Here is a 25416-nt window from a genome sequence, read left to right as displayed (position 1 = left end):
TTAAATATGTATGCTTTTGGAGGAGCAATAATGAAACCAGCATTTATAATACAAATCTGGTTTTTAGCTGTATAATTTTTATCCTTGACCTGGTTGAAAACAAACTGTAATAATTACATTTCAGGAGATGACGCATTCATGGCCTCCCCCTCTAACGGCTATTCATACACCATGCAAAACAGAACCTTCCAAATTTCCTTTTCCAACTAAGGTAAGTAAATAAAATATCTTTGATACTGTAAGAAAACTCTAAATGGCTTGACTAAAATCATATGAATTCAAAATTGTCTTGCCATTCCCGTTCTAGTGGAAGACAGACAATAAATGAGTGAATAAATAGATAAGTTCAGATAGTGATGATTGCTATGAAGAAAATAAAACAAGATAATGGAATTCAGAGCAACTTGGATTGAGAGGTACTCTGAAAAAGCTTTGCAGGCAGTATGGGGAAGAGACTTTTAAGTTTGTTGCAAACTATTATGGTATTCTAGGCCATAGGTGGTAAGCACTTCTCCAGCTTTTGTCTGAGGAACTCCTTTCCCTAGGACATAGCAACCATACTTATATGCTGTGGAAAGAGCTTCCTCAGACAGTAGTTCCAAGCTCCTCTAAAATCAGCAGATTTGTCTTTTTTTTTTTTTTTACATTAATTTATACTTACATAAATAATACAAGAACATATTCTTCTTGTGAAAGTTTCACCAGGACCCCTGATAATAGCCTTTCCCAATTCTGCCTCCTCCATCTCACCAGAGCTACTTTTGTACATACCTTTACAAGTCTTTTCATATGCATTTACCTATATATGTATGTAATCATTACATATAAGCATTTTCTCATTTATTTCTGCACAGATATATTGTTCTGTATTTTTAATCACTCAGCAATAGATCTTAGAGACCTTTCCATGTTATTAATTGTATATATAGATTATATATAGATAATATATTACATATAGAGGTATTTCATTTCTTTTAATTGCATCTATAGCATAAATGTATCTTATTTAGCCGTTTCTCTTTGGTATTTAAGTTGTTGCCAAGTTTTCATTTCTATAAATATGGCTTCAGTGGATATCTTTGTTCATGCCTTCTTGTGTGCATATGAGTTTCTTTTGGGTAAAATCAAGAAGTAGAATTGCTGAACATGGAGAGTATATACTTAACATATACTCTCCCGTTCCCGCCATAGTGGTGGTACCAGTCAGTACTTCCACTTGTATTCCCTGTTATTTCTCACGTGCACACCACCACACCACCATTTGTTGTTTTAAGCACCAGTCTTGTGAGTGAAAAATGGCATTCCATTTCCTAGGTTGCTAGTGAAGTTCATCATCTTTACACATTTGTCATCCATTTGATTTCTATGTGGATGAGTTTGCCTATTTCCTCTGCCCTTTGGGTTGCATCTTCACCTCATGAGTTTTAGGAGGATTTCTTTTTTTATTTGGTGGTGGTGTGTTTGAATTCTGGATTCTAGTAATTTCTTCTACATGCTGCAAATATATCTCCTAGTTAGAGTAGAGAGATGTGACTTTCTGCCTGTATGTGTGCTTTACTACTCTTTTACTTTTTTTTTTATATCTTTCTTTTTTTTTGGTGAGAAAGATTGGCTCTCAGCTAACATCTGTTGCCAATCTTCCTCTTTTTGCTTGAGGAAGATTGTCTCTGAGCTAACATCTGTGCCAGTCTTCCTCTATTTTGTATGTGGGATGCCTGCCACAGCATGGCCTGATGAGCAGTGTGTAGGTTCACACCCGGGATCCTAACCTGCGAACCCTGGGCCGCCAAAGTGAAGCACGCGAACTTAACAGCTACACCACCGGGAAGACCCCACTCTTTTACTTTTTAAATCAACTTTATTTACATGTAAAAAAAGCACACATATTTAATGTACAGTTTGAGTTTTGATAGATGTCTGCACCTGTGTAACCACCACCCTATTCAAGAATTAGAACATTTCCATCACCCCCGCAAGTTCCCTCATGATCCTTTGCAGTCCACCTCACCCCCACCACTGGCACCATACAATTACTGATCTGTTTTATGTCACTATAGATTAGTTTTGCTTTTTCTAGAATTTCATATAAATAGAATCCATACAATGTGTACTTCTTTTGTATATATATTTGCCTTCTTTTGCTCAGTATATACTTTTGGAATTCTTCCGTGTTCTTGACTGTATCAGTAATTTGTTCCTTTTTATTCCTGAGTTCCTTTTTATTTCTGTTGTATGAAAATACCAAAATTTGTTTATCTATTCATAAACATTTGGGTTTTTTCCACATTTGGGCTATTAAGAATAAAGTATCTATAAACATTCATTTATAAGTCTTTGTCTGAACTTATGTTTTCTTTTCTGGTGGGTAAATACTGGGTCACATGGTAAAACATAGAATTCCTGGATCATATGTTGAGTGCATATTAAATTGATACTAAACTGAAAACTATTTTCCAAAGTGATTGTATCACACTCCTACCTCACCCCATTCCCATCCACCAGCAGTGTATGATAGTTTCATTTGTTCTTCATCTTTGCCTACATTTGGTATTGTCAGTCTATTTAGTTTTGGCCATTTTACTGGGCATGTAGAGGTATCTATCTCATTTTGGTTTTGATTTGTGTTTCTCTGGTGACTAATATATTGAGCCTCTTTTCATGAGCTTATTGGCCATTCTTCTTTTTTGAAGTGTCAGTTCAAATCTGTTGCCTTTTGTGTGGGGGCGTGGTAGGGGGAGGGACTGGGCGGAAGGGGAGTAGTGTTGGGGGGTGTTGTTTGTAGTTTTCTTTTCTTATAATATCTTTGGTTTTGGTATCACAGTAGTGCTGGCTTCTTAAAAGGAACAAGGAAGTATTCCCTTCATCTCTATTTTCTGGAATAGTTTGTGAAATACTAGTGTTAATTCCTCCTTGAATGTTTAATATAATACAGCAGTGAAACTATCAGGGCCTCTTCTTTATTGGAAGGTTTTAAATGACAAATTCAGTTTCTTTATTAGATACATAGCTACTCAGATTTGTATTCCTTCTTGTCTCGGTTTTGATAATTTGTTCATGTCATCTAAGTAGTCAAATTTATTGGCATAGAGTTATTTATAATATATACTTATTCTTTTAATGTCTGTAGGGTCTATAGTGAAGCCTTTTTTCCCCTGATATTGGTGATTTATATTTTTTCTCTCTTTTTGTTTTTCTTGATCATTCTAGCTAGAAGTTTATTGTTTTTTTGTGTGTTTTTTTTGTGTGTGTGTGTGAGGAAGATTAGCCCTGAGCTAACATCTGTTGCCAGTCCTCTTTTTGCTTGATGAAGATTGGCCCTGGGCTAACATCTGTGCCCATCTTCCTCTACTTTATATGTGGGATGCCTGCCACAGCATGGCTTGATGAGCAATGCGTAGGTCCTTGCCCAGGATCCGAACCTGCGAACCCTGGGCTGCTGAAGTGGAGTGCGCAATCTTAACGGCTACGCCACCAGGTTGGCCCCTAGAAGTTTATTGTTTTATTGATCATTTCCAAGAACCATGTTTTAATTCTTTTCTGTTTTCTATTTCTTTGATTTTTGCTTCATTGTGATTATTTCCTTCTTTCTACTTAACTTTGAATTTCATTTGCTTTTCTTCTTCTTAAGATGGAAGCTTAGTTCATAGATTATAAACATTTCTTACTTCAAGTATTTAAAACTATCAATTTCCCTCTAAGCCCTGCTTTAGGTGTATCTCACAAATTGTGATATATTGTGTTTTTATTATCATTCAGTGCAAAATATTTCCTAATTTTCTACGTACCTCTTGTTTGATCCATGGGTTATTTAGAGGTATGTGGTTTTATTTTCAAATATTTGAGGATTTTCCAGGTGCCATTTTGTTATTGATTACTAATGTATTTATGTTCTTGTCAGAGAATATGTGCTGTATAATTGCAGTCCTTTTAAATTTATTTAAATGTTTTGTGGCCTGGAATATGATCTCTCTTGGTGACTGTTTCATGTACACTAGACCCTGTATGTTCTATATATATCAAGTAGATCAAGTTGGTTGAGAGTAGTTAAATCATCTATATTTTTACTGACTTTCTGTCTACTTGTTCAATTACTGAAAGGAGAGTATTGACATCTACATCTGGATTTGTGGATTTGTGGATTTGTCTGTATCTTTCAGTTTTGTCTGTTTTTGGTTCATGTATTTTGGAGCTTTGTCATTAGGTACATACATATTTAGGATTGTTATATCTTTCTGATGAATTGGTCTCTTTTTTTCATTGTGAGATGTCCCTCTTTATATCTGGTATTAATGCTTGTTCTGAAGTCTACTTTGTCACATATTCAAGTCTACTTTGAAATTCATGTAGCCACTTCAGCTTTCTTTTAATTTATTCTTAGCATGGTTAAACATTGTCTATTCTTTTATTTTTAATCTATCTGTGCCATTATATTTAAAGTGGCTTTCTCATAGGCAGCATGTGATTGGGTCTTGCTTTTTTATTTAGTCTGCCAATCTGTAGCATTTAATCTTGGAGTGTTTAAACCATTTCCTTTTAATGTAATCATTGATACTGTAGGGTTTAAATGTGCCATTTTGCTGTTTGTTTCCTATTTCTCCCATTAGTTCTTTCTTTCTTGGTCTTCTTTCTTGAGATTCTTTTGGATTAAATATTTTTTAATATTTTATCTCTTGTATTATGTAATAGCTATACCTCTTTTTCTAATTGTAAAATTAAGGCTTGAGTTTATCAGAAGACTGAACATAAATTCATAATTCTGGCTAATACCTACTTTTTTTTGGTAACAGTTTTATTGAGATATGGTATACATACCATACAGTTCATCCATTTAAAATGTACAATTCACTGGTTTTCAGTATATTCAGAGTTGTGCAACCATCAGCACAATTATTTTAGAACATTTTCATCACCCCTAAAAGAAACCCTGTACCTTTTAGCAGTCACCATTCTATATCCTCCAACCCCCTCCCCCACTCCCTTCCCTTAGCCCTTAGGCAACCACAATCTACGTTGTATCTTTATAGATTTGCCTATTCTGGAAATTTCATATAAATAGAATTGTACAATATGTAGTCTTTTGTGGCTGGATCTTTCACTTGGCATGATGTTTTCAAGGTTCATCTATGTTATAGCATGTATCAGTACTTTATCCCTTTTTATGGCTGAATATATTCCATTGTATGGATATATCACATTTTGTTTATCTGTTCGTCAGGTGATTGATATTTGGGTTGTTTTCAGTTTTTGGCTATTGTGAAGAATGCTGCTGTAAACATTAGTGTAGAAGTATTTGTGTAGACATGTTTTCAGTTCTCTTGGTTATATACCCAGTAGTGGAATTGCTGAGTCATATGGTAACTCCATGTTTAATCTTTTGAGGAACTGCCTGATGATTTTTCGAAGTGGCTGCTCCTTTTACATTCGTACCAGCAGTGTATTAGAGTTCCAGTTTCTCCACATCCTGGCCAACTTGTTATTATCTTTCTTTCTGATTATATTTATTTTAATGGGTGTGAGGTGGTATGTCATTGTGGTTTTGGTATTCCCTTCCTTGATGGCTGATGATGCTAAGAATCTTTTCATGAGCTTATTGGCCTTTGTATATCTTATTTGGAGAAATATCTATTCAGATAGTTTGCTGATTTTTAAATTGGATTATTTGTCTTTTTATCATTAAATTATAGGAGTTCTTTATATTTTTTTATAGTACAGTCTTTTATCAGATGTATGATTTGCAAAAATTTTCTCCCATTCTGTGGAGTGTCTTTGTGCTTTCTTGATCATATTCTTTAAAGCACAAAAATTTTAATTTTGATGAAGTCTAATTTATCTATTTTTTTGTTGTTTGTGCTTCTGGTGTTATATCTAAGAAATCATTACACAATCCAAGGTAACAAAGATTTACACCTATGTTTTCTTCTAAGAGTTTTATGGTTTTAACTCTAATATTTAGATCTCTGATCCATTTTGAGTTAGTTTTTGTATCTGGTGTGAGATAGGGGTCCAACTTCATTCTTTTGCATGTGCATATCCAGTTGTCCCTGCACCGTCTGTTGAAAACACTATTCTTTCGCCATTGAATATGTTGTATCTTGGCACCCTTGTGGAAAATCAGTTGACCATAAATGTGAATGTGTGTTTTGTGGGCTTTCAATTCTGTTTTACTGATCCGTCTGAGTCTTCCAGACCTGTTTTTTGTGTGTGTGTGAGGTTACTCTAGGGTTTACAATATTACATATCACAATTACTTTAAAATAATACATTTCAGGGGCCGGCTGGTGGCACAAGCGGTTAAGTGCGCGCGCTCTGCTGCAGTGGCCCGGGGTTCGCCGGTTCAGATCCCGGGCGCGCACCAATGCACTGCGTGGCAAGCCATGCTGTGGCAGCGTCCCATATAAAGTGGAGGAAGATGGGCACGGAAGTTAGCCCAGGGCCAGTCTTCCTCAGCAAAAAAAAAAAAAAAAAAAAGAGGAGGATAGGCAGATGTTAGCACAGGGCTGATCTCCTCACAAAAAAAATAAAAAATAAAATAATACGTTTCACATATAGCTTAATTGCCTTATAACAGTATAACTTCATTTCCCTCCTTTTATTCCGTGTGCTTTTATCGTACATGTTACTTATGTATGTGTTATAAACCTCACAATGCATTATTATTCTTTATATTTTAAACAGTCAAGTATCTTCCTTTAAATAGCTTTATTGAGAACTAATTGATATTCAATAAATTGCACATATTTAAAATATAAAATTTGATAAGTTTTGACATGTGTACACCTGTGAAACCATCACCACAATCAATATAATTAACATATCAATCACCCCCAAATGTTTCTTTGTAATGCTGGTTTCCTTCCACTCTCTGCCTCTCCCAACCCTAGGCAACCACTAACCTGATTTCTGTCACTATAGGTTAGTTTGCATTTTTCAGAATTTTATATAAATAGAATGATACTATATGTACTCTTTTTTTGATTCTGGTTTCTTTCACTCAACACAGTTATTTTGAGATTCTTCCATTTGCATGTATAAATCATTTTTTTATTGCTAAGTAGTATTCAGTTTTATGATTATACCACAGTTTGTTTATCCATTCACCAATTGATGGACCCAAAGGATGGTTTCCAATTTTTACCTATTAAAAATAAAGCTGCTGGGGCAGGCCCAGTGACCTAGTGGTTAAGTTTGTGTGCTGTGCTGTGGCAGCCCGGGGTTCACAGGTTTGGATCCCAGGTGCGGACCTACACACCGCTTCTCAAGCCATACTCTGGCGGGTGTCTCATGTATAAAAGTGGAGGAACATGGGCACGGATGTTAGCCCAGGGCCAATCTTCCTCAGCAAAAAGAGGAGGATTGGCAACAGATGTTAGCTCAGGGCTAATCTTCCTCACTAAAAAAAAAAAAAAAAAGCTGCTGTGAATATTTGTGTACAAGTGTTTATATGGGCATATACTTTTATTCCTCTTTGGTAAACACCTTTGAGTGAAGTGGTTGGGTATATGGTAGGTGTATATTTAACTTTTTAAAAAAACTCATACTGTTTTCCAAAGTGGTTGAACCATTTTATATTCCTACCAGCAGTATATGAGAGTTCTAGTTGTTCCATGTCCTTACCAACATTTGGTATGGTCAGTCTTTTTTAATTTTAGCCTTCTAGCAATTGTGTGAGGGGGCTCAGTGTGATTTTAATTTTCATTTCTCTGGTGACTAATGATCTTCAGCATCTTTTCATGTACTTATTTGCCATTTGTGTATCTACTTTGATGCCATGTCTGTTTGAATCTTTTGCCTATCTTTTATTAGATTGTTGTCCCCTTCTTATTGAGTTTTGAGAGTTGTTTATATTTTTCGGATGCAAGCTCATTATCAGATATGTGATTTGCAAGTTTTCCCCCAATCTGTGGTTTACCTTTTTTCATTCTCTTAACAGTGTCTTTCAAAGAGCAGAAGTTGCTAGTATTGATGAAGTCTAATTCATCAGTTTTTTCTTTTACGGATCATGTTTTTGGTTTTGAGGAAATCTTCGCCTAACCCAAATTCTCCTGTGTTTTTTCCTAGACTTCTTATAGTTTTAGGTTTTACATTTAGGTCTGTGATCCATTTTAATTTTTTTTTATATAGTGACAAGATAATGGATCAAAGTTCATTTTTTGGTACGTGGACGTCCAATTCCAGCATCACTGTTAAAAAAGCTCTTCTCTCTGCACTGAATTGCCTTAGCAATTGCAGTTTACCATATGTATGGTGCATTTCTGACTATGTTGTTTGATTAATCTCTATCTCTGTCATGGTGCCAGTACCACCCTGTCTTGATTATCTGACATCAAGATTTATTATAAAGCTACAGTAATGTAAATCCTCCAATTATATTCTCATTTTTCAAAATTGTTTTGATTTTTCTAGGTCCTTTGCATTTTCATATGAATTTTACAATCAGCTTGTCAGTTTCACCATAAAAGCTTTCTAGGATTTTGATAGAGATTGTGTTGAATCTATGGATCAGTTTGGGAAGAATTAACATCTTAACAATATTGAGGCTTCTGACCCATGAGCACTTATCTTCTCTATTTATTTAGGTATAATTTAATTTCTCTACATTATTTCGTAGTTTTCAATGTCTAGGTCTTATACATCTTTTGTCAGAGATATCTGTAAGGTTTTCATTTTTTAATGCTATTATAAGTGATATTTTATTTTATTTTATTTTTTTAAAAGATTTTATTTATTTATTTCTTTTCCCCCCAAAGCCCCAGTAGATAGCCATATGTCATAGTTGCGCATCCTTCTAGTTGATGTATGTGGGACGCGGCCTCAGCATGGCCGGAGAAGCGGTGCGTCGGTGCCCGCCCAGGGTTCCGAACCCGGGCCACCAGCAGCAGAGCGCGCGCACTTAACCGCTAAGCCACGGGGCCGGCCCATATAAGTGATATTTTATTTAAAAATTTCAGTAATTGACTTTTCCTTGCTAGTTTATTTATTTATTTATTTTTAAGGAAGATTGGCCCTGCACTAACATCTCTTGCCAATCTTCCTCTTTTTTCTTTTTTCTCCCCAAAGCCCCAGTACATAGTTGTGTATCATAGTTGTAGAGTTGTAGATCTTCTGTATGGGACGCTGCTTCAGCATGGCTTGATGAGCGGTGAGTAGGTCTGCACCCAGGATCCGAACCTGTGAACCCTGGGCCTCCGCCAAAGCAGAACGTGCGAACTCAACCGCTACGCCACTGGCTGGCCCTCCTTGCTAGTTTATAGAGATACATTTGATTTGTGATTTTACCTTTTATCTTACGACCTTGATAAATTTACTTAGTTTTATTAGCATTTTTGTAATACCATAGAATTTTTTAATTAGACAATCGTGTGAATAAAGAGTGTTACAACTTCAGTGTCAAACTGGAGGCTTTATTTCTTATTTTTGCTTTATTGCACTGGCTAGAACCTCTAATATAATGTTGAGTGGAAGGGGTGAAAGTAGACATTCTTGCCTGATTTGGGATCATAGAGGGGAAAGTATTCAGTCCTTCACCATTAAGTATGATGTTAGCTGTGGGATTTTCGTAGAGGTCATTTATTAAGTCGAGGAAGTTCCCTTCTATTCCTGTTTGCCTGAGAGTTCTTATCAGGAATGAATTTTGGATTTTGTTGAATGTTTTCTTTGTTGACATAATCATAATATTTTCTCTTTTTTGCTCTGTAATATGATGAATTACATTGGTTAATTTTTAATCAATATTACATTCCTGGCCACTTGATCATTATGTATTATCTGCTTTACATAGTGTTGAATTTTATTTTCAAAAACATTTTCTTTTTTTAGAATTTTTACTTCTATGTTCTTGAGGGATAATGGTCTATAATTTTTTTTTTTCTTGTTATATCTGCCTGGTTTTGGTATCAGAGTAATGCTGGCCTCATAGAAGGAGTAGGGACATAACTCCCTTCTCCTCCATTTGCTGGAATAGTTTCTGTAGAACTGGTATTATTTCTTCCTTAAATGTTTGTTAGAATTCACCAGTGAAGCCCTTTGGGTGTTGAGCTTTCTTTGTAGGGTGGTTTTTAAGTAAAAATTAAATTTATTTAATAGATAACAGGGCAAATTCATTATCTGATTTCTCCTTGAATGTGCTTTGGTAGTTTGTATCCTTCAAGGAATTTGTCCATTTTGTCTACTGATTGTGAAAGTTGTCAATTTTATTAGTATAAAGTTTTTGATAATATCCCCTTATTATGCTTTTTATGTGTGTTATGATGCCAGTTTTCTTATTCCTGTTATTGGTAATTGGTTACTTCTCTCTCTTTTTCCTCTGGCTAGAGGTTTGTCAGTTTTATTGATCTTCTTAAAAAACTCTTTTTTTTCCTCTCCATTATTTTTCTTTTTTATTGCATTGATTTCCACTCTGATCGTTATTACTTTTTTATTCTGCTTTTTTGGGGGTTTAATTTGGTCTTTTAAAAAAGTTCTTAAAGTAGAAGCTAAGGTCATTGATTTGAGATCTTTCTTACCTTCTAATATAGACTTTTAGTGCTATAAGTTTCCCTCTAAATAATGTTTTATCTGCATTCCACAAATTTTGATATGTTTTGTGTTTTCATTTTTATTCAGTTCAGAATACCTTCTGATTTCTTTTTTGATTTCTTCTTCTGTGGGTTATTTTGAAGTGACATTTAGTTTCCAAATATTTGGAGATTTTCCGCACATTTTCTGTTATTGATTCGTGGTTTAATTCCATTGTGGTTAGAGATCATACTTTGTTTGACTTGAATCCTTTTACATTTATTAAAACTTATTTCATGGCCCAGAATATTGTCTCTTTGGTAAATGTTTCATGTACACTTGAAAAGAATGTGTATGTTCTGCTCTGTTGTTGAGTGAAGTGTCCTGTAAATGTCAATGAGATCAAGTTGGTGATAATATTGTTCATGTTTTCTATGTTCTTACTCATTTTAATTCTACTTGTTCTATCAATTATTGAGAGTTAAAGTTAATCTCCAACAATAATTTTGAATTTCTCCTTGCTTGTTCATTTCTTCATCCTTTTTCAAGCTCTGTTTTTAGGTTCATAAACATTTGGACTTGTTATTAGCTCTAAATGAATTGACCCCTTTATCATTATGAAATGACCTCTTTTAATCTTGATAATATTCTTTGCTGTAAAATTTATTTTGTCTGATATTAACATAACCATTCTGGCTTTCTTTTGATTAGTGTAAGTACTGTATACTTTTCTCCATCCTTTACTTTTTTTTTTGTTTTTTTTTGGTGAGGAAGACTAGCCTCTAGCTAACATCCCTTGCCGATCCTCCTCTTTTGCCTGAGGAAGATTGTCCCTGAGCTAACATCCGTGCCCATCTTCCTCTGTTTTGCATATGGGATGCCTGCCACAGCATGGCTTGATAAGCAGTGCGTGGGTCTGCACCCGGGATGTGAACCTGCGAACCCAGGGCTGCCGAAGCGGAGTGCGCTAACTCAACTACTCTGCCACTGGGCTGGCCCCTCCATCCTTTACTTTTAACCTATCTGTGTTCTTATATCTAAAATGCATTTGTTGTAGGTAGCATATGATTTTGTCTTCCCTTTTTTTTAAATCCAGTCCGACACTTTCTGCTCTTTTATTGGAATATGTAGACCATTTATAGTTAATGTGATTATTGATATGGCTTGGTTTAAATCTACCCTCTTGCTTTTTGATATCTACTTATCCCACCTGGTCTTTTTTTTGACCTTTTGGATTAATTATTTTTTATTATTACATTGCATTTTTGGCTTATTAGCTATAACTGTTTTTTGTGTTATTTAATGTTTGCTCCAGGGTTTGTAGAATATATCTTTAACTTATCAAAGTCTATCTTAAAGTGCTATTATACCATTCTTTTTTATTATATAAGAACCTTTCAACATTATGCTTGCATTTCTCCCTTCCCAGCATCTGTTCTATTGTTGCATACATTTTACTTCCATGTAAGATACAAACCCCAAAATATTGTTACTATGTTTCATTTAAATAGTCTATCGTCTTTTAAAGAGATTTAAATAATAGGGGAAAAAAACTTTTGTATTTCCCCATATAGTTACCATTTTCTTTGCTCATCATTTCTTTGTGTTCACCTAGATTCCTGTCTGATATCATTGTCCTTCTACCTGAAGGACTTGGCTTAACATTTCTTCTAGTGCTTGTCTGCTGGGGATGAATGTTTTCAGCTTTTGTATGTCTGAAATAAATCTTTATTTCACCTTTTCTTTTTTTCTTTTTTTTAAGGTATTTTCTCCAGATATAGAATTCTAGGTGGAAGATGTTGCTTCACTGTCTTCTGGCTTGCATTGTTTCTGATATGTAATTGATTGTCATTTTTTCTTTCTTCATCTGTATGTAATGGGTCTCTTTTTTCTTCTGGCTGCTTTTAAGATTCTTTTTGTCTTTATCACTGATTTTAAGCTGTTCAATTATGATGTCTCTTGGTGTGGTTTTCTTCACCTTTCTTGTGCTTGGGGATTTTTTGAGCTTTTTGGAATTTTGGGTTTATAGTTGTCATCACATTTGGAAAAATTTCCTGTTATTTCCTCATACTGTTTTCCTGTACTTCCTCCTCCCTATTTCTCCTCTTCTTCAGGGACTCCAATTACATGTATATTAGGCCTCTTGAAGTTGTTCCACAACTCAGTAATGCACTGTTCATTTTTTTCAGGCTTTTATCTTTTGTTGTTTCATTTTGGGTAGTTTCTATTGCTGTATCTTCAAGGTACTTATTCTCCTTGTGCGCTTAACTATATGGACTAAGTCCAATGAGAGGACAGAGAAGGGACAAAGTTTTGATACTTAGGGAATTTGGAGATGGCATCCTAGAGAAGATGACGCCAACAGGGGTTAGAAAGAGAAGTAAAGGAGTGCCAGAAGCACACGGGACGATAAGGAGCACAACAGAGAAGACTTGAGGGGACCGGTCCCGTGGCTTAGCGGTTAAGTGCGCACACTCCACTACTGGCAGCCCAGGTTTGGATCCCGGGCGCACAAATGCACCACTTGTCAGGCCATGCTGGGGTGACGTCCCACATACAGCAACTAGAGGGATGTGCAGCTATGACATACAGCTATCTACTGGGGCTTTGGGGAGAAAAAGGAAAAAGAAAAGGAGGAAGATTGGCAATAGATGTTAGCTCAGGGCCGGTCTTCCTCAGCAAAAAAAGAGGATTGGCATGGATGTTAGCTCAGGGCTGATCTTCCTCAAAAAAAAAAAAAAAGAAGAAGACTTGAACACCCATTGACAGATCTGAAAGAGCAGTTCTCAGGTGGTTAGTAGTGAGTGAGAAGTTGAGTTTAGGAACATATTTGGAGAACTAATTTAGTGAATCTATGTCATTTACTTAAACATCCTTGATCTGTCCCATTTAAAAACAACACAACAAAAACATCCCTCTATTCCATGTTATTCTTCAGTCACTCCCCCTTATTAAAGAGTGGTTCATATTTGCTGTCTATATTATTTACTCTGTTCACTCCTTAGTCCAATCTAATCATGCTTCCACCCTTAACATCTCACCAAAACTATTTGCACCAAGATCACCAATGGCCCATTTTGGCAAATCCTATTAATGTTTTTCATTTTTTATCTTCATTGGGCTTCTCATGAGTATTGAATTGTTTTAACCTATTTCTTCCTTGTCTTCCACTATATCTTGCTCATCCAGATTTACTTTGTTTCTCTGGCTGCTCCTTTTTCTCCTCTGTCTCTGCCTCTACCATTAAAAGTAAGTTTTCCAGGCATTGTGTACCTCAGTGTACTAAACATTTGATTGTGGAAATGACATAGTACAAAAGAAAGAAAAAAGAATTACATATTCATGTTTAATTGGACACGCAGTTGTATGCACCATGCTTAGACCTAGGTTGTTATCTCTTTGCTCCCTATTCCTCTTTACCTAGGTGTTACACAGATTTTTATCTTAATAAAAGTTTTTATCTAAATTCCAGACCATATTTGAATTCCAGATCCATATATCCACTTATATACTTGTCACTTCTTAGGTGTTGAGTTTCAGGTGCCTTTGAGACGTCTTCTGGGGAGAATTCATGATTCTCCCTGTTAGTTCCCAACCAAAAAGCAAAGAGAAAGCAAGCATGGTCCTCTTCTTCTTCCTCTTCTAGCTTCATTTTTAGTGAAGCTAGAATAACCTCATAGGAGTTATGTTTGGCACTTTCCTCTCCTTTACACCAAATCCTAATGATTTTACCTCCTTTCTTGTGTTTCAATTCCATTCATTTTTCTCCATCTTAAGTGTTACCACTGTGGTAAGTTAGTGGTCTTCAAAGTGGAAAGCATGTATCCCAGTGTTATATGCATTGGAGAATAGGGGGAAAAGTGAAAACTTTTATTTTTATTTTTTGTTCTAAAAATCTCAATTTATTTACTTTTCAATCTTAAAAGAAAGAAAAATCAAATAAGTGTTGCTTCTCTTGATCTAAATGACAGATGGTCACATTTTATTTCTGGCATGTGAGGTATCCCAAGAGAAGTTTAGGTCTTCTCAGTATGGAGAAATTGATAGAATTGCTCTCATTCATTTACTCTTTCTAGCTTTGGCGTATTGCAGTTTTAGGTGTGCTTGGTTAAGATGATTTACAGATTATATTAACTGGTTTTAATTCAGCTAATCTTCACTGTTGCACAGGTGGCTTAAAAGATATACCTGCAGTGAAACTACTGAATGAAAATAACACTAAAATGCATTTCTGAGCGAACAAGAAAATTGTCAAGCTCAGATTTTCTTTCTCCTAGTATGAGCTCTTTATCTGCCATAGTACAAAGTACAAACAGGATGCCATTAGCAGAAGAGAGAAAAAAAAATCCAGATTATCAACAACAGTTTGAATATGCATTTATATCATTAACTTTGCTTTTAATGCAAAAAGTGCCTTCAGATAGTAACTATGAAACTATGAAAGCATTATGATTCATACTCAGTGATATTTTGAGTTATGTGATATTCAATTCAGTCCTTAAACATATATCAAATTTAGTAAAATTTTATTAAAAACCTCTTTTGAGGTTTCTCCCAGTGTTCTATACCTTTGTTCAAAAACTTGGTCTTCTGCTTCAGTGAAAATAATTAGAATCCAGTACAGAGAGAACATACCAAAATGCATCCCTTTGTCAGGAAACACTATTGAAGCAGGCTTAGAAAGCAAAGCTGAAGATTCAAGAAACAAATATTAGAATAAATCATGCAGTGTACAAAGCTATATGTAGATGGATGAAAGTACAGGTGTTTCTGGTAGTCTCACTTTATGATATTTGTTAGCTTCTTTTTCAGTTATAAAATTCTTGAAGAGCTACTTTTTTGTGCACTACTCAAGGAGATATAGCAGAGAAACTATAAATCTTAAAGTATAAATAATTTCTCTTCCTCCGTCCTTCCTTATTCCTTCATGGAAAACCTATGTGGCACTGCCTAATATCATTTATACTAACGTAGAAGTTCACTGGTTATTTGTTTCATGACATAACAGTTATCTCTCCTAAAAATGAGTTGGACTTCTCCCTCCCTCCCTCCCTCCCTCCCCCCTCCACCCTCTCTCCCTTCCTCTCTCCCTTCGCTGCCCTCTCTTCTCCTCTCCCCTCTCTCTCGCATACACAAGTCCCAAATATGCTAGATCTTTTCATAGCATATTTTTAAAAACATAATGAATTAAACCCCCTGTCCTCTTAGGGTAAAGATGATGTTTTAACAATGAATGAAAAAGTAACTAACTGCTTCATGCTAGGAAAACATTTTAAAAATAGTGTCATCATCATGTATTTTTTATTGTTGTTGACAAAAATTATGATGACTGTCATATGTGCAAACTTTGAAGATTGGGAAACAGAATTTTCTAAATTCAGTGGGTTTTGAACCTATTTGCTAAAAATATTAAAATGCAACCTTTTAACTTATTTTTCTGAAAAAATGACTTACATCAGTGAACACTGGAAATCTACTAGCTCAATTTCAGTAGAAACCTTTACATAACTAAGGTATAGGATTGAAAATTTGGTATCATGATTTAGTAAGTATAACACATCTTCTCTTTGTATAGCTGTGTCTTTGTGTTAACTAATGAAACCAAACATCAAAATAAGCCAGTTTTAGTGTCAAACCTTTGAAACACTATGTAATTTTTTGTGTGTAAGGAAAGTGTTGTTGCCATTAATAAATATAATTTTAAAATTACTTTAAAATATTATTTATTTAATTTTACCTTAGCCCTTTAAAATTTCAATATTTGGATCTTATATATATTAGTGAAATAATAGTGTGTACAATATACATATTTTGGAGATACAAATTCAAAAGTTTCTTAGTGATGGGGAGTGCATGACCAAAACAGCTTGGGGACCAGTTTGTTTAAACTGTAGTCATCTCCTACTTGGACCACTGCAATAATCTCCTAACAGATATCTTTACTTCCATCCTGGTTTTCTCAAAGCTGTTCTCCTTTAACAGCCTGGGTGATCTTCACAATATGCAGATATGGTTGTATAATTCTTCTGCTTAGTAAACTGCACACACATACAAATCTTTAATATGGTCTTATAAGTCTGCAAGCTATACGATCTAGCTTCTCAGGTCTTGAGTCTCATTTCTCACCCCTCTTCCTTCTCTGCTTTTTCCTTCCATGGGCTGCCTTTAAGTCATTTATACTAGCTGTGTTCCTATCCTTTCTGACCTTTACACATGCAGTTCTCTCCACCCTGAACACTTAACCTTTCCCTTCCTTTTCAGTTTACTTCCTACATATCCTTCAAATCTCAACCTGAATGGTGCTTACTCAGGGAAGCCTTTACTCATCTTCCTGGCCACATCTCTCTCTCTCTGTCTCTCTCTCTCTCTCTCTCTCTCTCTCTCTCTTTCTCATGCACACACACACACACACACACAATTATAAACTCTTATATAATACTGTGTATGTATTTGCCCTTCATTGCACTTATCACAATTGCCATTTTACTTTTATTTACATGAGTAGTTATCGCCGTTATTCAGATAGTGTTAAGCTCCATGAGGACAAGGCTCTTGACTGTTTTTGCTTATCATTCTATTTTTCTAGTACTTAGATATGTGAATGAATGTCATGTCAAAGAGTTTGAGTTTCATCCCTTGGGAAAACAAAGAGCCTACAGGAGGCTCTATGAAACATAGGAGAGTAATGATGACACATACTAAGACTTGGGTTTAGAATAGTCATCTAGAGGCTGTAGATTGAGTGAAGGAGAGAGACTAGAGCCAGGAAGATCCATTAGATGGACATTGTAGATGAAGAAAGGTAAGGACCTGAAGTCTTTGCAGTGTAGATGGAGAGGAGATGGTATTGCATTTAGTAGATGTTTTGGAGAAAGAATCCAGTAGCATTTGGTGATCAGCTGACTATTGTCAGAGGTGAGGGAAAGGAGTCAGTATTACTTGAAAGCTTGGACTGTTAACTTTTAGACTATTTACCAGGTAAATGTGTATAAGACAATTAGCAGTTCAAGGGGGTGAAGGATTCTTTTCATCTTTAACACAATTCACCTCTTGGCCGCTGCTATATTTACAGGTTTTTAAAATAGCTTTCTTGAGATATAATTCACATACTATGCAATTTACCCATTTAAAGTGTACAATTAAATGGTTTTGTGTATATATATATATATATATATAGACATCTGCAACCATCACTACAGTCAATTTAGAACATTTTCATCACATCAAAAATAAACTCCCTACTCTTCAGCTATTACCATCCCCTTTCCCGTTGTCCCCCCTCCCAGACCTATGCAACCACTAATCTACTCTCTGTTTCTATAGGTTTCCTTTTTCTCAACATTTCATGTAAATGGAATCATACCATATGCAAATGGATTTTTTCAGTTAGCATAATGTTTTCAAGCTTCTTCCAAGTTGTAGCATGTATCAGTACTTCGTTCCTTTTTATGGCCAAATAATATTCATCAGCTGATGGACATTTGGGTTGTTTCAAGCTTTTGCTGTTATGAATAATACTGCTGTAAACATTTTGTTTACAAGTTTTTGTGTGGACATATATTGTCATTTCTCTTGATTATATACTTGGGAGTAGAATTGCTGGGTCATATGGTAATTCTATGTTTAATCATTTAGGAATTGCCGGAATATTTTCCAAAGCAGCTGGCTGCACCATTTTGCATTCTCATTAGGCTTCCATTTTCCCCCATATCCTTGTCAACACTTGTTGTTTTCTGTTTTTTTGCTGCTACTCATCTTAGTGGGTGTGAAGTGGTATCTCATTGTGGGTTTGATTTGCATTTCCCCTGATGACAAATGATGTCAAACATCTTTTCATGTGCTTATTGGCCCTTTGTATATCTTCCTTGGAGAAATGTCTGTTCAGATCCTTTGCCCATTTTTTTATTGGGTTATTTATCTTTTTATCATTAAGTTGTAAGAGCTCTTTATATATTATAGATACCAGTCTCTTATTAGATATGTGATTTGTGAAAATTTTCTCCCCATTCTGTGGGTGGTTTTTTCACTTTCTTGATGATGTCCTTTGAAGCACATAAGTTCTTAATTTTGATGAAATCCAATTTTATCTGTTTCTTTTGTGTCTTGTGCTTTTAGTGTTGTATGTAAGAATTCTTTGCCAAATCCAAAGCCATTAAGATTTGGCTCTGTGTTTTCTTTTAAGAGTTTTGTAGTTTTAGCTCTTAATTTAGGTCTTTGATTCATTTTGAGTTATTTTTTTTATATTGTCTGAGATAAGCATCCAGCTTCGTTCTTTTGCATATGGCTATGCAGTTGTCACAGCACCATTTGCTGAAAAGACTGTTCTTTCCCTGTTGGATGGTCTTGGCAGCCCTGTTGAAAATCAGTTGACCATAGATGAAGGTTTAAAACGTTTTTTTAATAGCGTAACTATATTTTAGCTTTCATACTGTTTGGATTTCTCTTTCACAGATAGTTCCATCATTAAAGGAGGATTGTGCTTATTTTTAAGTAGGCTTTTAGGGATGTTTGTGTAATTTTAGTACTACTTCGTGTACCACGGGCTTAACCTAGAAAAATGCACAATTTGCACACATGAAACTGCTGTTCTGATCATGAAAGTTGACTTTGGAAAACCATGTTTCTATTACTGACAGTGACATTTTGGCTTTCTTTTTGCTAGTGCTTCCTGAGTGCCAGGCACTATGCTGGTATAGGGCTTACAAAGAAGTATATGACAATCTCTTTCTCAAGTTGCTAATTGTAAGACATTGGGAGCAGAGAGAGGAAGGGAGTAAAATAACATGGGAATAACCACGTAGGGTTTTTTTAGTACATAAAAGTATATTTGGGGTCTATATAGGTTGTACAGCTGTTTTCACCCTAGTATATGGTTTTTAGTATTACTTTTTTTTTCTTTAATTAAACATTTTCTTAAGACCAAGAATCTTTTTTTGTTTTTTGTTTTTTGTTTTTTGTGAGCAAGATCAGCCCTGAGCTAACATCCGTGCTAATCCTCCTCTTTTTTGCTGAGGAAGAACGGCTCTGAGCTAACATCTATTGCCAATCCTCCTCCTTTTTTTCCCCCAAAGCCCCAGTAGATAGTTGTTATGTCATAGTTGCACATCCTTCTAGTTGCTGTATGTGGCACACAGCCTCAGCATGGCCGGAGAAGCGGTGCGTCGGTGGGCGCCCGGGATTCGAACCCGGGCTGCCGGTAGCAGAGCGCGCGCACTTAACCGCTAAGCCACCGGGCTGGCCCCAAGACCAAGAATCTTAAATTGAAATCGTTTGCTTTCCCAGGGCTCTAATTTAGGATGTGAGTACCATGGATGCTGCTGAAAAGAAATGAATGATAAAGAAATACTACTAGATAGCTTGATGCTTTCTGTTTAAAGCTCTGGGAAAGTCTATTATCGACCACAAAATTGCTGAGGCTGATCAGACGGGATCATTAAATTCTTTTAGTGTTTTTTCTTTTATGCCTTCTTAGGAACTCAACAGGATCTTTCCTTAAATTAGCTGGAAATGAATAGTTTAATTTGAAGCATTTTTTACTAATGAACCTTTTTCTCTTAATGTCACTATATAATTTTATGTCCCTTTTTCTTAGGAGTCTCAGCAGTCCAATTTTGGCCCTGGAGAACAAAGTGAGTATTTCTTTTCTTCTTGGTTTTCAAATTAAGCTGTTTATTGAGCATACATTTCTCATGGTCACATCATATATTGCTTTAATAATTCTTTGGCGTGTCTTGTCCCAGTTTTTACGATCTGATGATTAGTAATGGGTTGAACTGAATCTTGGTGTGCTTAAAAATGAAGAATTATAGATCATTGGAGATCAGAGTTAACTATTTTTTATTAAGTTTTTGAACTAAGAGTTCAAAGTTTATGAATTGAGTTTGATGGGCACCTCATAAACCCAAGAGCCATTCTGTCTTTCCATCTCCTTCATGAAGATACTTGGTTCTATGATGGTAAAACTCCAGGCAAGTTTTAAAGTTTAAACTATAATGACCCTCCAAGGGGTCATTATAGTTTACTATGGCTCTTCTCTTCCTATATCGATATTTATTTATTCTTCCTGGGTCTTCTGGTCTGGGAAGAAAGTCTGCTGTCTGCTACACAACTCCCCTCCACCTGTACTCTGTTGGCCTCTCAGAAGAACGTGAGGGCAAGATAGCCTTAGGGAATTCAAGTGTGGTCCCAAGAGATGATGGCTGTGTAAATTGATAGTGGTAAGGTCAGGAACCTTTGCAAATATCTGGGCTTCCTCATATAGCTCTGTAACAAAACAAATGTTCTATTTGTCAAGAGCAATAAATTCTTAAATATGTTGGATTTACACTGATAATAAGCAATAAGCTATTTTGAGAGATAAAAATGTGGAACTTTTTGATCCTTAGTTTGTTGTCTTTAGTGATTTTAAAGAGACAAAACTAGGAGACTATCCCTCTTAATGTTAACAAACTTTATCTATCTATATATCCATTTCTTAGTTCTGCCTTAAAGCTGTAGTTAGAGGAAAAAGGGACCCGATATTGTTGATATGCAGAAAATAGCTAGCTGTAGGCCAGAAAGTTTACGTTTTCTCTCTTAAAATCTTTTAAGAATGTCTCATCCTCACTTCTACCCTTCTCTCCACATTCTCTCTCCCCAAAGCTAACTATTGGCAAATGGGATCATAAGCTGCACCTACTCTTTATTACACTTAATTTATTTTAGAGCTGTTTTTATATCAGTATAAAGCTCTAGCTCATTCTTTTTAACATTAAAATTGTGTTATATAGGCTAACCTCATTTTATTGCACTTCACAGATAGTGCACTTTTTACAAATGAAAGGTTTGTGGCAACCTTGTGTCGAGGGTCTATCAGTGCCATTTTTCCAACAACATTTGCTTACTTTGTGTCTCTGTGTCACATTTTGGTAATTCTCACAATATTTGAAACTTTTTCATTATTTTTATGTTTGTTATGGTGGTCTGTGATCAGTGATCTTTGATGTTGCTATTGTAATTGTTTTGGGGCACCACGAACCGCACGCATATACGACGGCCAGCTTAGTCAATAAAAGTTGTATGTGCTCTGACTGCTCCACTGACCTGTTATTTCCCTGTCTCTGTCCTCCTTGGGCCTCCCTATTCCCTGAGCCACAACAATATTGAAATTAGGCCAATTAATAACCCTACAGTGGCCTCTAAGTGAAAGCAAGAATCACGTATCTCTCACTTTAAATCAAAAGCTAGAAATGATTAAGGCATGTTGAAATGAAAAAGGCATGTTAAAAGCCAAGATAGGCCAAAAGCTAGGCCTCTTGCACTAAACAGTTAGCCAAGTTGTGAATGCAAGGGAAAAGCTCTTGAAGGAAATTAAAAGTGCTACTCCAGTGAACACACGAATGATGAGTAAGCAAAACAGCCTTATTGCTGGTATGGAGAAAGTTTTAGTGGTCTGGATAGAAGATCAAACCAGCCACAACATTCACTTAAGGCAAAGCCTAATCCAGAGCAAGGCCCTAACTCTCATCAATTCTGTGAAGGCTGAGAGAGGTGAGGAAGCTGCAGAGGAAAAGTTTGAAGCTAGCAGAGGTTAGTTCATGAGGTTTAAGGAAAGAGGCCATCTCCATAACGTAAAAGTGCAAGATGAAGCAGCAAGTGCCAATGTAGAAGTTGCAACAAGTTATCCAGAAGATCTAGCTAAGATAATTAATGAAGGTGGCTACACTAAACAGCAGATTTTCAGTGTAGACAAAACAGCCTTCTATTGGAAGAAGATCCTATCTACTAGGACTTTCATAGCTGGAGAGGAGAAGTTAATGCCTGGCTTCAAAGCTTCAAGGGACAGGCTGACTCTCTTGTGAGGGGCTAATGCAGCTAGTGACTTTAAGTTGAAACCAATGCTCATTTACCGTTCCAAAAATCCTAGGGCACTTAAGAATTATGCTAAATCTGCTCTGCCTGTGCTTTATAAATGGAACAACAAGCCTAGATGACAGCGCATCTGTTTACCACATGGTTTACTGAATACTTTAAGCCCACTGTTGAGACCTACTGCTCAGAAGAAAACATTCCTTTCAAAATTACTCTCACTGACAATGCACGTGGTCACCCAAGAGCTCTGGTGGAGATGCACAACGAGATGAACATTGTTTTTATGCCTGCTAACACAACATCCATTCTGCAGCCCGTGGATCAAGGAGTCATTTTGACTTTCAAATCTTATTATTTAAGAAATACATTTTGGGGGCTGGCCCCGTGGCTTAGCAGTTAAGTGCACGCGCTCCACTACTGGCGGCCCAGGTTCGGATCTGGGCGCACACCGACACACCGCTTGTCCGGCCATGCTGAGGCGGCGTCCCATATACAGCAACTAGAGGGATGTGCAACTACGACATACAACTATCCCCTGGGGCTTTGGGGAGAAAAAGGGAAAAAAAGGAGGAGGATTGGCAATAGATGTTAGCTCAGGGCCGGTCTTCCTCAGCAAAAAGAGGAGGATTGGCATGGATGTTGGTTCAGGGCTGATCTTCCTCACACAAAAAAAACAAAGAAGCAGAGAAGAAATAGATTTTGTAAGGCCGTAGCTGCCATAGTGATTCCTCCAGTGGATCTGGGCAAAGTCCATTAAAAACCTTCTGGAAAGGATTCACTTTTGTAGATGCCATTAAGAACATTCGCGATTCATTGGAAGAGGTCAAAATATCAACATCATTAACAGGAGTTTGGAAGAAGATTCCAACGGATGACTTTGAGGGGTTCAAAACTTGAGTGGAGGAAGTAACTGCAGATGTGGTGCAAATAGCAAGAGAACTAGAATTAGAAGTAGATCCTGAAGATGTGACTGAATTGTTGCAATCTCATGATAAAACTTTAAAAAGTATTAGGAGGATGAGGAGTTGCTTCTTATGGATGAGCAGAAAGTAGTTTCTTGAGATGGAATCTACTCCTGGTGAAGATGCTGTGAAGATTGTTGAAATGACAACAGAGGATTTAGAATATTACACCAACTTAGTTGATAAAGCAGCGGCAGGGTTTGAGAGGATTGACTCCAATTATAAAAGAAGTCTTACTGTGGGTAAAATGCTATCAAACAGCATCACATGCTACAGAGAAATTGTTCTTGAAAGGAGGAGTCAATCGATGCAGCAAACTTCATTGTTGTCTTATTTTAAGAAATTGCCACAGTCACCCCAGCCTTCAGCAACCGCCACCCTGATCATTCAGCAGACATCAACACTGAGGCAAGATCCTCCACCAGCAAAAAGATGATGACTTGCTGAAGGCTCAGATGATAGTTAGCATTTTTTAGCAATAAAGTATTTTTTAATTAAGGTATGTACATTATTTTTTTAGACATAACGCTACCGCACACTCAATAGACTGCAGTATAGTGTAAACATAACTTTTATATGCACTGGGAAACAAAAAAATATGTGTGGCTTTATTGAGATATTTGCTTTATTGTGGTGGTCTAGAATTGAACCTGCATTATCTCTGAGGTATGCCTATATTGTATGAAAGTACCATAATTTATTTAAATGGTCCCTTCTTGATTGACATTTGTTTCCAGTTTTTGCTGTTACAAACCATACTGTAATAAACGTGTGTGTGTGTGTGTGTATTTATGTTTAGGTATTCCTCCAGATATACCTGTAAGGTAAATTCCTTTCATTATAATTGCTAGGTCAGTGGATATGTGCATTTACAGTATTGATAAGATGATATTACCAGATTGCCCTCCAAAAAGATTATATGAGTTTATAGTCCTACCAGCAGCATATGAGCATGCCTGTTTCCACCAGTATCTCATGTTATCGGACTTTAAAGTGTTACCAATGTGATGGATGACGAATTATATCTCATTTCGATTTATACTTCTTTGAGGGTATATTGTTAGTTTACAATCTAAATAACCATACTTCAGTTGCTGATTTCTGCTTTCTTTTTGCTCTAGAAAGATATAATCCTTCTAAAACTTCAAATGGACACCAGTCTAAATCGTAAGTTTATTGTTTAAGAAGTTTAATATTTGTCTTTTTTGCTAAAAGTCTGTCCATAGTGTCTAGATATTTAAAACAACACTTAGATACATGTACTTAATCTTTTAAGGCAGGAGGAGGCGAACTTTTATGTAAAGGACCAGTTAGTGAAATATTTTAGCCTTTAGGGCCAGATGGTCTCTGTCCCAACTCCTTAGCTCTGCCATTGTAGCAGGAAAGCAGCCATAGATCATGGATGTGGCTGTGTTTCAATAAAACTTTTTTTACAAAACAAATGGTCATCTGGATTTGGCTTGTGGGCCATAGTTTGCCTACCACTGCTCTAAGATTACAGTTTTTTCATTTCTCAGAAGTATATGTGTTTGTGTTTGGATAGTTTGTTTTTTATAAAGAATACATTTAAAAAAAAGGTCAGGCCCTGTGCCTTAGCGGTTAAGTGCGCACGCTCTGCTGCTGGCGGCCTGGGTTCGGATCCCAAGTGCGCACCAATGTACCGCTTCTCCAGCCATGCTGAGGCCACGTCCCACATACAGCAACTGGAAGGATGTGCAACTATGACATACAACTATCTACTGGGACTTTGGGGGAAAAAAAATTAAAAAATAAAAAATAAATTTAAAAAAGACAGAATTCTTCTTAGTAAGCCCTCCATTTAACCACTAAATGTACAATACTAAAGCAACATAGTTTGTACTACCTTTAAGTTTTCCTACTTATATTTTGTAGGTAGAATCAGGAATATATATCAAAATGTAATAGGGTAGTATATTGGATGATTATAAATTCCACCTTAAAGAATGAACTCCTGAATTCCTGAGACCGCAAGTTAACTCAGTGATTAAAACAAAGTTCTAAAGACACTGGCCACAGTGCTCTCTCTCTGCACCATAACTGCAGTCTATACTGATAACCTCAGCCTCTTCAGCTGAATGTAGGGAGAACT

General features: G+C 36.1%; 1 protein-coding gene across 4 annotated transcripts in view; it reads left to right on the top strand.

The window, feature by feature from the left end:
- AFF4 (ALF transcription elongation factor 4) overlaps positions 1-25416 on the top strand; it is a 93244-nt gene that overhangs the window by 39774 nt on the left and 28054 nt on the right. For 3 of the 4 annotated variants that reach the window (XM_058540317.1, XM_058540316.1, XM_058540314.1), the window contains 3 exons: positions 125-211; positions 20087-20123; positions 24428-24473. In XM_058540317.1, coding sequence (XP_058396300.1) covers positions 125-211; positions 20087-20123; positions 24428-24473 — 170 coding nt within the window. The remainder of the gene's footprint in view (positions 1-124; positions 212-20086; positions 20124-24427; positions 24474-25416) is intronic. The other variant, XM_058540320.1, reaches the window with a different exon arrangement.

This window comes from Diceros bicornis, chromosome 1 (genome assembly GCF_020826845.1).
Source record: "Diceros bicornis minor isolate mBicDic1 chromosome 1, mDicBic1.mat.cur, whole genome shotgun sequence".
NCBI lineage: Eukaryota > Metazoa > Chordata > Mammalia > Perissodactyla > Rhinocerotidae > Diceros > Diceros bicornis.
Note: the sequence above shows the minus strand (reverse complement) of the source record. Positions and strands in the feature narration are given on the sequence as shown.